Source organism: Capra hircus, chromosome 2, assembly GCF_001704415.2.
Source record: "Capra hircus breed San Clemente chromosome 2, ASM170441v1, whole genome shotgun sequence".
NCBI classification, from domain to species: domain Eukaryota; kingdom Metazoa; phylum Chordata; class Mammalia; order Artiodactyla; family Bovidae; genus Capra; species Capra hircus.
Window position 1 is genome coordinate 45,722,654 of NC_030809.1, and position 15,836 is coordinate 45,738,489.

Sequence of the window (15,836 nt, forward strand, 5' to 3'; positions counted from 1 at the left end):
TTTGCTCCTCTATTTTTCTCTACTTCATAGTAGGACTATTTTCTGATCTTCTTACTTCCTTTAAAGCCATGCTTCTTCAGTAGGTAGGTATAAGCATCATAAGAGTACTGGAGTGGGTTGCCATTTCCTTCTCCAGGGGATCTTCCCTACCCAGGGATCGAACCCGGGTCTCCTGCATTGCAGGCAGATTCTTTACCAACTGAGCCACTAGGGGAGCCCTCAATATAGGTAGGTATAGGCAACTAATAGTTTCTCATGTCTAATAGAGAAGTCATTCCCAAAGATTTATATTTTGAAATATATACTTTTAAAAAATACAGACTTTAAAAATATAAATCACTTCCTTTTACTTTCTTTATATTCCAGTTTGAGCATTGCATAACCCACTCCAGTATTCTTGCCTGGAGAACCCCACGGACAGAGGAGCCTGGCAGGCTACAGCCCTTAGGATCTCAAAGAGTCAGACACGGCTGAAGTGACAGCACACACGCATGCAGAGCATTGCACTGGTTTTTAAAAGTTACATGTGTTGGATTATATCTATGGATTTCACTTTATAAGAGGAGAGAGATTGCTGTATATATGTTAGTTATGAAAGAGCATTGAGGCAGATGGAGCTGGGAAACTCCTCACCTAAATTATTTACCACTTATGTTCTTTCTAACTTTACTGTTTTCAACTAGATAATTGGCCTGTTGGGGTGATTTAATGATCTACACTTGGTTCAGTGCTTGGGACTGGTTTAATGCTTAATTCCTCTGGATTATAGTCATCCTTCTTTGTTCTGTTCAGCTCGTCATTTTGCTGGAGACACTCTGCATGCCAAAGTTGCAGCTGAGGCTTAGAGGCACTTGAGACATCTGTGAAAGGAAAGGCAGTGTTGCAGTGGTCAAACCCATGGACTGGAGGCTGAATGTCCAAGCATGAATTCTGGCCCATTACTCGCTAACTGGGGGGGCTCCTCTGTCACTTAACCTCTCTGCCCTTCAGGTTATTGTTGTTATTGTTCAGTAGCTAAGTCATGTTCAACTCTTTGCAACCCCATGGACTGTAGCGCGTCAGGCTCCTCTGTCCTCCACTGTCTCCCAAAGTTTGCTCAGACTCATGTCCATTGAGTTGGTGATGCCATCTAACTATCTCATCCTCTGTTGCCCTCTTCTCCTTTTGCCTTCCATCTTTCCAGGCATCAAGGTCTTTTCTAATGAGATGGCTCTTCGCATCAAGTGGCCAAAGTATTGGAGTTTCAGCTTTGGCAACAGTCCTTCCAATGAATATTCAGGACTGATTTCCTTTAGGATTGACTGATTTGATCTCCTTTCAATCCAAGGGACTCTTGAGAGTCTTTTCCAACACTGCAGCTCAAAAGCATTAATTCTTTGGCACTCAGCCTTCTTTATGGTCCAGCTCTCACATCTGTACATGACTACTGAAAAACCATAGTTTTGACTCGTCGGACCTTTGTCAGTAAAGTAATATCTCTGCTTTTTAATATGCTGTCTAGGTTGGTCATAGTTTTTCTTCCAAGGAGCAAGCGTCTTTTAATTTCAAGGCTGCAGTCACTGTCTGCAGTGATTTTGGAGCCCAAGAAAATAAAATCTGTCACTGCTTACACTTTTTCCCTTTCTATTTGCCATGAAGTGATGGGACTGGATGCCATAATCTTAGTTGTTTTAATGTTGAGTTCTAAGCTAGTTTTTCACTCTCCACTTTCACCCTCATAAGAAGCTCTTTAGTTTTTCTTCATTTTCTGGCATTAGAGGGGTATCATCTGCATATTTAAGGTTGTTGATATTTCTCCCAGCAATCTTGATTCCAGCTTGTGATTCATCCAGCCCAGCATTTCACATGATGTACTCTGCATGTAAGTTAAATAAGCAGGGTGACGATATACAGCTTTGACATACTCCTTTCCCAATTTTGAACCAGTCCATTGTTCCATGTCTGGTTCTAACTGTTGCTTCTTGACCCACATATAGGTTTCTCAAGAGACAGGTAAGGTGATCTGGCATTCCCATCTCTTTAAGAATTTTCCACAGTTTATCCTTCAGGTGCCCCATGTCTAAAGTGGGAAAAATTGAACATAAGTGCATGAAGGTTAGCCAGAATTATTACAAAGAAATATAGGGGCAGTCAGCAGTTGGTTCTCTGCTAGAACTGCAGAGGAAAACATGCAGCTGCCCTTTGTTACGGTAGAGCACTCCTTCTGGACTCCTCTTGCTTGAAAGAGTGAGAACGCTCAAGTACATTCTGAATCCTCCTCACTTAGGAGCTCAATTAAGGGACAATTGGCTCCAGGCTGGCATTTTTTTCTAAGATGCTTAATTCTGTTCCTTGAGCACTTAATGGGCAGTTAAGTTTCTTGTTTTGTCCCCAACTTGTCTCTGAATGAAGTATCATGTGACCTCTTTGAATACCTCTGGATGGTATAGTCTAATTAGGAATTCAATTTACACACACACACACACACACACTCTCCCCCCTGCCAAAAACAAACAAACAAAAACTGGGATGATAGATGTTTCAAGATGTCTAGAAAACAAAGAAAAGAGTATGCTCTGTGTTTAGTTATACCTGTCTTCAAGGGGCCAGCTGGAGGTGGAGTATGTACCTGGGCCTGGGATGGGTAAGGAATGAGGATGGTGTGGCTAAGGCCGCCAGTGCCCCTTCCACCACCTCCTCCACATCACAGGGTTGCAGGCAGATGGCCTCTGGCAGAGAAAGGGAGAGAAGGCTCACATCAGTTGACTTCCTGTAATTTCTCTCTTTCAATCCCCATCTGTGCCAGCCGGGTAGAGGGAAGTCTGCATGGATAAAGGGCCTTCGAGGAGAGCTGAGATAAGCAGCTTTCAGGAAGTTAGAGTCTGCTGGGCAGCAGACACAGGTCCAGGGAGTTTCTGAGTCTGGTTTGTGTGCTGTTCATCTTGCCCAGCTCACAGCTTTCTCTAAGGGTAACACGAATGCCTCACTTGTGTCATTTGTTTGTTATTTGTCTTTAGTTTGCCAACTTGATCTCCTCAAAGGCTTAACTTTTTCATGTCTGTTTCTTAACTCACCGAAACATCCAGAGGAACTTTCAGAAGGTAACTAACTATTCATTTTTATGTCCTTGGTACGCCAAATAGAGCTATGTTTGAGATCTTTCAAACATGCCTCAACATGAATACTTCACTGGAAATGTTTAAGATATGATATTTTAAGGATGAAATCAATTATGACATAATCAATGTCATAGAAAATATATTTAAATGAACAATGAAAGTAGTTGGTTTTATGACTATATCCCTAAGTAAACATTTTCTTTCAAACTTATTGCCAATTTTAAGTTAGGAAAATGTGCTTACTTACCAGAAGATGGAATTGATACTTGTGTGTTTTCTTTATATTTTAAAATGTGTGTTTAAACACCAAAGTTAAGAAAGATCTATGTCACTTCATTCTATGAATAAATGCTCTTTCTATATTATTTCAATGATCAGAACAGAGTTGTATAAGTGAAAAGGAATACGTTAGTAAGAAGTAATTTCAAATGACAGTTTTATAACATTTTTCACCATAGTTTTGGATAATTTTTCTGAGACCCCAGTGGAAGCAGAGACAGAAGTTTAAACTAGCTCTAGATGTTACTAGTAGGCACAGTTTCCCACTCTTTTGTCTCTCAGAGTCAGAAAGAATTTGCATCTATTAAGCAAATACTAATTTTCTACAGAATGAACCATTTCATAAGGGAAGAAATAACATCCCATTTCTAACACAGAAATTAATTATTGGGCCTACGGAACACCATATTTATGAGTTAAAGCCAAAACCAGTTTATATGTTTCCTTTTTAAAAAATCAGTTTTCCTTGGGAACATTTAAAAATGTATACCCAAATATATGTTTTCACTATGACTCAGTATTTCTTATAACTTTAAAGAAGCCTATAATAGATTTTTTTTTCCAACTATACTAGACAGAATATAACCAGTGTGTTGCTAAATTTCTGGAGCATGTCTCTATATAGTTTAGCGCATGTGATAAAATGGAAAGTGCTTAGGACAGTTTTCACTACTGAAATAGTGTCACTTGAAGATTCAAAGATTTATTTATTTAAAGATTTATTTCATGTACCCCTTCTAAGTAAACTTCTCTTTCCCCTTCACATATTCTGTTTCTGCCATTTGCTGTGTTCCAGACAAGGAGGAATTTGTTGGCTATGGTCAGAAGTTCTACATTGGTAGGTAATGATTAATAAAAGGTAGTTCTTTGTCACTTGCTAAGTTATATTCATACCATTATGGATAAGCCTGGCTCTTATGAAAGCTTCTTTTGCTGATGGGTGTTCTCAAACTGGTTTCTATACTTGTTTTTTTTTAACTAGTCAGTGGCCCCATTTTTTTTTTTATTTTAAAAGCTCCCAGATGATTCCAGTATGCATTCAGGCCTGGGGACCAACATTCTGCTTTCCAGACCCTGCAGCCTTTCTATTGCTTCCTATCTTCTACCTTAAGACACACATATGTCAACTCTTTCCTGGACTTCCCTGGAGGTCCCTCTGTTAAGACTCTGCCCTTCCTCTGCAGGGGGGCACGTATTCCATCCCTGCTCAGAGAACTAAGGTGCCACGTAAAAAAATAAAATGGACTGTTTCGAATCACAGTCACTGCCTGTTTCTCCAGGCGAGAGGCAGGAAGCGAGCTCCCCGGCCCTGGATCTCACTGTCCCTCCGTTTCCACCCTGGCAGCGGGTTTCCGCCGCAGCATGCGCCTGTGCCGCCGCAGGGCCCACCGAAGCCAGCTGCGCGCCCCGGGATGCGGCGCCAGCAGCTGCGCCGGCGCGGTGGGCGCCCCGTACGAGGAGGTGGTGAGATACCAGCGACGCCCCACGGACAAGCACCGCCTCATCGTGCTCGTGGGTATGTGCCGAGGGCAGTCTCCCCATCCGCGGCGAGGTTCCCCTGCCTTCATTAGTCTTGCACTGGGCGTAGTAGTAAAAGTAGGACTCTGTGGGTCTGCATATTTTTTTTTTAAAAAAAAGACAAAACCGTTTTTTAATGTGTGTTTATAAATAGAACGTTATTAATTATGCTTTTAATGTCTACAGTTGAATGTGGTATGCCAAGGTGTATATGAACCTGTGTTAACAACAAGGTGTGATACGATGAGGTTATAACTACGATTTTTTTGTGTCCTGTTTAGAATTTCTTTTAGAAGCATGGATGAGATGTTTCCCATCCCCCACCCACCATCATTAGTCTATATTAGGAACAAAAATGCTTAAGATCCATTTCTCTAAGAAGTGTGTAACTGTCTCCTTTAGGAGAGTTTCTAAAAAGCTTCTGGACTGTATCTTTGGTGCTAAAGAACAGGGCAAATATAGCACTGGGATGACCTGCGTTGTGACCCAGATGTCTACAAAGCTGGTCCCTGCCATGGTAGTTGCTGTTCGGTCACTCAGTTGTGTTCACCTCTTCGTGACCCCATGGACTGCAGCACGCCAGGCTTCCCTGTCCGTCACCATCTCCTGGAGCTTACTCAAACTCATGTCCATTGAATCAGCGATGCCATCCAGCCATCTCTTCCCCTGGGTCCCCTTCTCCTCCTGCCCTCAGTAGCAGTAACTTCCCTCTTGCTGCTGTCTTCTCTGTATATCCCAGTTCTGGTGAAGGCAGGCCCCTTTGAAGCAGAACAACATACCTCACAGCCAGGACCAGCTATAGAATTTTCAGGACACAGAGCAAAATAAAAACCCAAAAGCCCCTTATTCAAAAATGAAGACTATATGTGTGGCAAAAGAAGAGCGTTAAGCCAAGTGCAGCAGCCTAAGCGTGGGCTGCCCATGAAGCCAGCCCTGCCTTCACTTGCACATGGGGGTGTTGACTTCTCCACTTGTGGTCAGGGATGTGTCCCTGAATTCTATCATTGTGGAAGCCAGTTTCTGGGTTGTGCTGTGATAGGAACTTCATGGGAAGAGGAAAGGCAGCTTGTCTCGAATGATCTGACATGAGGCTAGAGACTTCTCAGAGTAGCCAACATTAGGCAGTGTTCCTGGGTGACACGTTCCTGCAGTTCCCTACTTCTTTTCTGAAAGTGTGGGTTACTCCACAGGTCATCAGGTGAAGTGTGGGTTACTCCACAGGTCATCAGGAAAAGTCCCAAGAATTTTCCGGGGTTATTTCAATTCATGGGAATGGAAGTTATGTTATTTTCCTGCAAAAACATGTGCTCTCAAGTGTCTTCAGCGGAAGGATCAAAGTGATGGTTTCACCACGTACCTCTGCTTATCCGCTTCTAATCATTTCCATGTGTGATGTTTTGTTTAGGACCTTCTGGTGTTGGAGTAAATGAACTGAGGAGACAACTTATTGAACTTAATCCTGACCGTTTTCAAAGTGCTGTGCCACGTACGTTTACTTTTTCTTTCATAGGGGTTCATACTGGAGTAAGATTTTCTTTTTACAGGTGCAAAAAGATCTGCACATGTACTGATCTCAACTATTTTATACCATCTTTGTTGTAAGAATGTAAGACACAGATAGTCCTCAGTATTTCTAACTAAACTTATTTTAATAGAGGAAATCGACTTACTAGCATGTAGCTAGCTAGCGAGGCTTTTGAAAAGTGAATCTTTTTTTTTCCATTGCTTAGCGATCATATACATAACCTTTTAGGAAAACTAAATATTTAATAATAATGGCTAGCATTCATTCAATATTTATAATCCTCCCGGCAGTGTGCTTGGCTCTTTGAAAGCTTTATCATATTTTTTATTTTAATATATGCACATATAATTTTAAATCAACTATAGACAGGCAAGTCTGGTGTGCTGCAGTTCATGGGATCGCAAAGAGTTGGACACAACTTAGCGACTGACCAACAAGAACAATAACTATTATACCATCCAAGGTGAAGGAGCCTGTGGATGTGGGTGCTTCCCCTTTACCTCAGAGCAAGAGAGAAGTTAGGAAAACCGCTTAAAGAGCTTAATATGTGTTTCGTGCTTTTGGGGAGACACAGAAGACTGGAATCAGAATTATATCTGAAATCTCTAAAGCATGAGAGTTTAGAAGTGGCCAAAGGCTGTTTGGGGGAGGTAGCTGCCATTTTAGAGTCTGTCACTGCAAAAGAGCTGGGATTTTTTTTTCCCCCAAAGACCAGATCTGGGTGGATAATGTGGAAGAAAGTCTGCCTGGGGTTGTCTTGGTTCCTGCCCAAGAGGAAGCGTCAATGAAAGGAGACCAAACATGAAGCCCTGGGTACCTGAGGGTATGGAAGAAGTCACAAATGACTAGGTGGAATAGAGATGGATTTGAGATACCCAGTAGTGGTGGTAGAGGGGTAGGCTTTGCAAAATAATCCACTAAATCCTCTGGGAGATTAAGAGCCAGATTTAAACATCTGCTAAGTCTAAAAGGAGCCATGAGCAGCCAGCATCAGCATCAATTAAGTAAGAGTTTTCCTGCCCTGCTTGCTCCTCCTCTCTCTCTGCGCTTAGGCTTGGAGAGTTATAAAACTGGAGGAGCAGTAGGAATGCAATGAAAGGGAAGAGAAGAGAATCAAGCTTCCTCTCCTGATTTCTGCCTTCTCTGATGTCAGGCTTCCCTTGGTGTAGCAAGTCTGAGCCAGCTGTGGGGAGAAGAAGCCTGAAATATAAATAAAGTTCATAATTTTGATTATTACATGGAAACAGAATTGAAATTATTGAGACTGAGTTTCAGGCATAAATGATATTGAACCTTTTTTTAAAAACAAACAAACCTAAGAGTAATCAGAAGAATTTGAGAATTCTATCCAGGGCCGAACAAATGAAGTTGTTTTATGATCACATCCCATAGGTTGTGCTTTCCAAGTACTGTTTACCTATGTAAGAATGGGCACTACAAAGCAAAAACTAATAAATCACCACTTGCAATAATCTGGATAAAAATAAAATGCCCACAGAATGTAGAATTGTATGTTGTCTGGATAACCATCATTCAAAATGGGAATATGTTGCCCATATTTTGCTCTTTAAATTGAGTGGACAGTTTTAAGCTCAGAATGAACGCCTCAAGTCATGCACCAATTCACAGACCTTAGCCTACCATATATAACATAGTAGGGTAGAAGCCAAGGAGAAGGGTTATCTTGGGCTGATAGTAACATAATTTTCTATCACCTGAGAACTAGATTTCTTTTCAGTACAAAGCTGTAGGAGGGTAGCATAACTGTAGGAACTCTGAGGAACTAAAGAGAGGCTTGAATAAAGAAAAAAATTTTGCTTTTTGAGCTTCTTGAAATGTTCAGTTAATTCAGTTCAGTAGCTCAGTCGTGTCCAACTCTTTGCAACCCCGTGGACTGCAGCACGCCAGGCCTCCTTGTCCACTGCCAACTCCCAGAGTTTACCCAAATTGACGTCCACTGAGTCGGTGATGCCATCCAACCATCTCATCTTCTGTCGTCCCCTTCTCTTCCTGCCTTCAATCTTTCCCAGAATCAGGGTCTTTTTAAATGAGTCAGTTCTTCGCATCAGGTGGCCAAAGTATTGTATCTTGAAATGTTGGGAACTCCTTTCATCATTTAGGGTCTATTTCAAGTTCCTTTTTGGTCATTTCCATGTGTTGGTATCATCAGATGTTGATCTATTTCATGTTTAAACTTTATCAAATGTAAATATACATTTTTTATGAACAAGGAGAATTTATTGTAATGCAGGTTAAGGGACTAGCAGCTTTATAGTTTATACAGGTCACAGAGCTAGAACCATGTCTTATTCATCTTTGTATTCTAAGAAATTAATATGATAGCTGGAATATAGGCACTCAGTATACGTTAGTTGAACAAATGGGTAAGCAGACTAGAATCACTTTTAGGTAGTCAGTGAACTCTTGTGTTCTATACCAGGTACTATTTAGGTTGAAGAATCTATGAACAAAGTGGTCATATCAAAGAATCAGATTGAATCTAGACTCTACCAATCTTTCTTTCTGGAGATCCCTAAAACTGATCACCAGCTTACTTAGATGTTAATGCATCTGAGCAAGACTACAGAGTGTCAGGGCTTTATTTCAAATCTGACACAATCTGCTGTGGTAGAAGAGATTAGTTTGGGAAGAGTCAGGACACCTAGGTGCTTGTTTACAACTTTGGTTTTCATTAGTTTTATTCACATGAGCAAGTTAGTTACTCTCTGAAATCTTTAGTTACTTATCAGTAAGCTACAGATAACAGCATTTCACCTAGCTAGGAATATGAAGGATGAAATGAGATCTTGGGAGATGCATTATCTAAACGTAAGATATTGCTGGTTTCGCCACCTGAGGGCCTTTAGGCACCTTGTGTGTGCATGCTCAGTCATGTCTGACTCTTTGTGATCCCATGGACAATAGCCCACCGGGCTTTCCTGTTCATGGGATATTCCAGTCAAGAATACTGGAGTAGTTCGACATTTCCTCTTCCAGGGGATCTTCCCAACTCAGGGATTGAGCCCACGTCTTCTGTGTCTCCTCCACTGCAGGTGCATTCTTTACCACTGAGCCACCTGGGAAGCCCTTAGGCACCATGGGGCTCACAAATAACTTACCACTTCCTGTCCTGACGTAACAGCAAGAGTTCCTTTACAGCCTCTTTATCTTGGCTTAAATACGATACGTTCTGGTCTAGTCTACACCACAAACACTTAACAAAGGTTTATGATTAGCTCATTTTGATATGGGAACTTCTACTTTCTTATCACCAATCAGGCTCCCTTTTTTTGTTCTAGCATTTTATTTATCTGCTTATGTATTAATATATTTATTTTGATCATCTTTATCCAAATGCATATGGGTAATAAGTCCAAACATTTTGTAGATTCTAAAATCTTAAAAATTCCCTATTTTGACAGATACTACTCGTTCCAAAAAGAGTTATGAAATGGATGGTCGTGAGTATCACTATGTGTCAAAGGAAACATTTGAAAGCCTTGTGTACAGTCACAGGTAAGCTAGACATTCGGAATCTGGTTCTCTCCTCTCGTTGTTTTATACTTAAAATAGATCTCTTATTTTCATGCTTTGTCCCAAACTTCTGGGACACATTTTTTTTATTCTGAAAAATTAAGTAAGAAAATGTATATTGATTTACTAGTACACTAACTCATTGAGCTTGGAGAAGGAGCTGAACTGAGTTGCAAATTTCAGAGAATTTGGAGTAGTTAAGTCTTAGATCTCCTAATATATTTTTCCTGTTGAATATCCACTAATTCATTTATCAAGATCCACATATTTTACTCTCTTCTGTTGGAATTTATCTCTGTGTTATTGCTAATAATAATTTCACCTGTACAAACAGTTCTTGTCTTTATCTCACCCTTGCAGAATGCTCGAGTATGGTGAGTACAAAGGCCACTTGTATGGCACGAGTGTGGATGCTGTTCAAGCAGTCCTTGATGATGGAAAGATCTGTGTTATGGACCTAGAGCCTCAGGTGGGTCTGTGGTGGAATATTTCCCTTCTCCCCAAAGTAATGAATGCATGCCATCCATTTTTTGCACATGCTTTCTTCTGTTAGGATAAGACTACTTCCCATATATAAGGACCAGGATCTTACTTGAAAAATCAATTGTCATTATCTTGTCTTTTTAGTTGGGGGGAAAAAAAATCTAGTTTCTCAGACCTGCCCCCCCCCAAAAAAAACAGCAACAACAGAAAATAAAATTTAAAAAAAATTTAAAAAAAACAAAGTGAAAAACCCCCAGAAATGAGCAGACAACCATAAAGAAAACTGAGGATCTTTTTTTTTTTAAAAGGTAACTTCTTGTGGAGGGAATGAAATGTTGCTTTATGTAAGGGGATGAGGTTCCTATGTTCTATCAATAGCTGTCTCCCTGAGACCATATGCGGAATAGAGCAGGAGTGAGTGAGCTGAGGTGAGATAAAGAACATACAATGTGTTGTCAAAATTTTTATGAACCTTGTGTTTACTTTATGTTTTCTGTAGTCATGTAAAAATAATACCTTGCATGCTAATCAGAGGACAAGAGAGTTGTTCTCTCTTGGATTGAAGCTGTGGTCAGCATGAGGATGTCAGTATGATCTGTTAGGAGACAGTGGCAAGAGGAAAGGGAGGTGAGGGACCTGATTGGCCTTGAGAGTTGAGTCTGTCTTTGTCTTTTGCCCATGAGATCATGTGTAGAATCCTATTCTCAGGTTTCAATAAGGGTGTCATGGCTAGTAAGAGGAAGAGCCAGGATTTGAACTTAATTTTGATTCCAGAACTCCATCTTAATTATTAAAATGTTTTTTAGAGTTGAGGACTTGGGAGCACATGAGAATATACTCTGGCTAAAAATAACTGCTAATTTATGGTCTTAGAAATTTTGAGAACATTCATGTTGACTCTAGAAAATTAGGACTTATGTTTTTAGATCCTCAGTTTAATATTCTCTCGAGATATTTCAGCTACTAGGGCTTCTTTTTTTCTCATTTTTTTCTTCATTATTGTTTTTCCCAAACTTTACTTCTTATTTTGTACTGGGGTAGAGCTGATTAACAATGTTGTGGTAGTTTCAGATGGACAAGGAAGGCACTCAGCCATACATATCTATGTAAGGACTTCTGTTTTAAATGTGTATTTAATTTTTCTGTGTAGGGTATTCAAGTGGCTCGAACCCAAGAACTGAAGCCCTATGTCATATTTATAAAGCCATCTAACATGAGTTGTATGAAGCGATCTCGGAAAAATGCCAAGATTATTACAGACTACTTTGTGGACATGAAGTTCAAGGTAAGATACAGAGGAGATAGATGAGTATATTATTTTTTTCCCCAGTCAGAAAATTACTGTATTATTCCACAGTATCCCTATATTAAGGAATGTGATTTTTGTTTCTAATGAATATTACCCTTGAGTTATACTTATTGAATGTCATTTATAGATATTAAAATAAAGTTTAATAACTACTCTTATTTTTCTCCTCTTTTTGGGTCTAGCTTTAAAAGAAAACGCCCTCAAGTCACAGTTTGCAAAACCACACAGAAATTGGGTTTGTGTACTCAGAATGGATTATTTATTTTGCCAAGTATTTGAATTTACTTTAAAATACATACAGATGGCTAACAAACACATGAAAAGGTGCTCAACATCACTCATTATTAGAGAAATAAAAATCAAAACCACAATGAGGTACCATTTCATTCCAGTCAGAATGGCTGCTATCCAAAAGTCTATAAACAATAAATGCTGGAGAGGGTGTGGAGAAAAGGGAACCCTCTTACACTGTTGGTGGGAATGCAAACTAGTACAGCCACTATGGAGAACAGTGTGGAGATCCCTTAAAAAACTGGAAATAAAACTGCCTTATGACCCAGCAATCCCACTGCTGGGCATACACACCGAGGAAACCAGAAATGAAAGAGACACATGTATTCCAATGTTCATCGCAACACTGTTTATAATAGCCAGGACATGGAAGCAACCTAGATGTCCATCAGCAGATGAATGGATAAGAAAGCTGTGGTACATATACATGATGGAACATTACTCAGCCATTAAAAAGAATACATTTGAATCAGTTCTAATGAGGTGGCTGAAACTGTAGCCTATTATGCAGAGTGAAGTAAGCCAGAAAGAAAAACACCAATACAGTATACAAACACATATATATGGAATTTAGAAAGATGGTAATGATAACCCTATATATGAGACAGCAAAAGAGACACTGATGTATAGAATAGTCTTTTGGACTCTGTGGGAGAGGGCGAGGGTGGGATGATTTGGGAGAATAGCATTGAAACATGTATATTATCATATGTGAAATAGATTGACAGTCCAGGCTTGATGCATGAGACAGGGTGCTCGGGAGTGGTGCACTGGATGACCCAGAGGGATGAGATGGGGAGGGAGGTGGGAAGTGGGGTTCAGGATGGGGAACACATGTACCCCCATGGCAGATTCATGTCAATGTATGGCAAAACCACTAGAATATTGTAAAGTAATTAGCCTCCAATTAAAATAAATAAATTTATATTTAAAAAAGTAAATCTGAAAAAATAAAATAATTGATTATATCATCTATTATATGAGATCTCTTTATAAATATATTAAAACATAAAAGATGTTTATTAATAATTATAGTAATAATAGAGGGGCCAGGCCAGGTGGGATTAATCAGTGATTTTCCCATATATATATATGTATAGTTTTAATTAAATATACTTTAAATATTTTAAGTCATAACATACATTCAGTAAGGTATATAAATCTTAAGTGTACAGTTCAAAGAATCTTTTACAGTGCGTATGCACCCAGGTAACCATCATCTAGATCAAGACATTATATCCACTTGGGTGTGCATGCACGTGCACGTGTGTGTGTGTGTGTGTGTGTGTGTGTGTGTGTGTGTGGTGTGGTAAAAAGCATATAACATAAAATAAGACTTACCATCTTGCTCATTTTAAGTGTACAGTTATGTTAATTCTGTTCATATAGTGAGGCAGATCTCCAGAACTTTTTAAACTTGTAAAACAAGGTAAATATATGGATTACTTCATGAATTTGCATGTCATCCTTGAGAAGGGGCCATGCAAATCTGCTGCTGCTGCTGCTGCTAAGTCACTTCAGTCATGTCCGACTCTGTGCGACTCCATAGACAGCAGCCCACCAGGCTCCCCCATCCCTGGGATTCTCCAGGCAAGAACACTGGAGTGGGTTGCCATTTCCTTTTCCAATGCGTGAAAGTGAAAAGTGAAAGTGAAGTCACTCAGTTGTGTCCGACTCTTAGCGACCCCATGGACTGCAGCCTACCAGGCTCCTCCGTCCATGGGATTTTCCAGGCAAGAGTACTGGAGTGGGGTGCCATTGCCTTCTCCGATGCTAATCTTCTACATCATTCCAATTTTAGTATATGTGTTGCTGAAGTGAGCATGAGTTATCTTTGTATTATCCTTTACCTCTCATTATTTTTATCTTCATTATTTTTTCAAAGGCTACTGTATGGAAGTTTGATTCTCCAGTTAGCATTTCAAACAGTGGAGTCTATGGATATGTTCTCTGAGTCTTAATTAAATTCTGTTCTCAGTTTTATGGCGATCTGAAAAGTTAACAAGATTGTTTCTAGGTCTTGTGTATGGTCACCTTGTAAAGGAATACTGCTGCAAGATCTCAGTGCCCATGTTTATATTTGTATTTATGACAAGTTGTACTAATTATTGTAGACAAATAAGAAAATAATAGCAATGAATTTAATGTATTAGTGCCAAGTGAAGGCCAAATGATCTTGACTAAATAAACTTTCACAGTCGTAGAAATAGACAATATTATAGGTGAAGTCAGCCATCATGAAGAGTAATTTAGAAATGCCTCATTTGAAGAACCATGTCGTACCATCATGTTCAAAGTGGCCATTTGTGTCTACAAAATAATGTCATTCTTATCAGATTAATGTTCATTTGAAATTTATGTTTAATTTTTATTTATATTTAACTGATAAAATTTCTTTGGTTTTATGTTGTATGTGGTTTGAGAGCTCCAAGTGTTTAGATAATAGAATAAGATAATATAAGTCCAAATAGGAAGTTGAGAGGATTGGTTGTCTACAAACTATTAACTCAACTTTATGAAAACTTGGTGTGGGAGACAGTAAGTAAGACTAAACACAGAAACATAAGTTTTGTGGTTTAGAGTGGAGAACGTTTACATGACCTGTTTTTATAAACAGCTACCGTTCTGAGTATAACAACATAACTGCCTGTTATTTCTGTTCATCTCATTAAGTTTGCTATTTGTATTTTTCTATTTTTCCTAAAGGATGAAGATCTACAAGAGATGGAGGATTTAGCCCAAAAAATGGAGACTCAGTTTGGCCAGTTTTTTGATCATGTAATTGTGAATGACAACTTGCAAGAGGCGTGTGCCCAGTTGTTGTCTGCAGTTCAGAAGGCTCAGGAGGAGTCTCAGTGGGTACCAGCAACGTGGGTTTCCTCTGATACAAAATCTTAAAGAGGCCTTCTGCTTAATACTGGAGTTTTAACAATATTCACCTGTTCCCTAGAGCTGGAAAAACAGCTATAATCTAAAACATCAGTGTCATATTTGCTCTCTTATAATATGTGCAACTGCAAAAGTGCTGCAGTTTGTTCATCTTGTTTGAAAGAAATTTGTATGGTTATGTAGAGTTATCTCTTTGGATTTCAGGGGAAAAAAATGTTTTCCTTTACCTTATATGCAGCAATTGGTAGGGAACAATGTTAAGTCACTGAATATGAGGACCTTTCATAGATTTCAGGTGGCCTTTGTGTGATTCGGATAAAAAAGAGCTTTCCTAAATAAAATACATTGTATTTAATTTCAGAAACTGTATTTTACTTTGTGAAACTTGTTTTATAACCATGGATTTTTCAAAAAGTACACAGTTTAACTGCAAGAAGGAAGGATTAATATACAAATCACCTCTAACATCAGAACTTACTGAAACAGCACTGTTCTCATTTTACACATTAAGCTACAAGGAAAAATTATTCTTTTGATCAGGGCTGTAGCAATCATTAATTTCCCCAAAAGCCAGTATCTACATTTATGCCTAAATTAGGAAAGAGCAATGAATTTTAGTGCTAAACACCAACGTCTGAGAAACAAGGGGATAAGGATGTTATTCCAAGAACTCGAGACTTCCAGTCGCTCTTCCTGCCTTTATATATGTTCACCCTCTGGATCACTCCCTTGTTGTTCAGTCACTCAGTCATGTGGACCCCACGGACAGCCAGGTTCCCCTGTCCTTCACTATCTCCTGGAATTTCCTCAAACTCGTCCACTGAGCCGGTGATGCCATCCAACCATTACATCCTCTGTGGCCCCCTTCTCCTGCCTTCAGTCTTTCCCAATGAGTCTGCCCTTGTCATCA

At 39.5% G+C, this 15,836-nt stretch overlaps 1 protein-coding gene across 1 annotated transcript in view; it reads left to right on the plus strand.

The window, feature by feature from the left end:
- Positions 1 to 15,124, plus strand: part of MPP4 (membrane palmitoylated protein 4) — a 37,629-nt gene extending 22,505 nt beyond the window's left edge. Inside the window, exons 14-21 of the mRNA XM_018038500.1 lie at positions 3,066 to 3,080; positions 4,174 to 4,215; positions 4,723 to 4,893; positions 6,301 to 6,381; positions 9,843 to 9,936; positions 10,315 to 10,423; positions 11,588 to 11,722; positions 14,744 to 15,124. Coding sequence (XP_017893989.1) covers positions 3,066 to 3,080; positions 4,174 to 4,215; positions 4,723 to 4,893; positions 6,301 to 6,381; positions 9,843 to 9,936; positions 10,315 to 10,423; positions 11,588 to 11,722; positions 14,744 to 14,935 — 839 coding nt within the window. The 3' untranslated portion in view covers positions 14,936 to 15,124. The remainder of the gene's footprint in view (positions 1 to 3,065; positions 3,081 to 4,173; positions 4,216 to 4,722; positions 4,894 to 6,300; positions 6,382 to 9,842; positions 9,937 to 10,314; positions 10,424 to 11,587; positions 11,723 to 14,743) is intronic.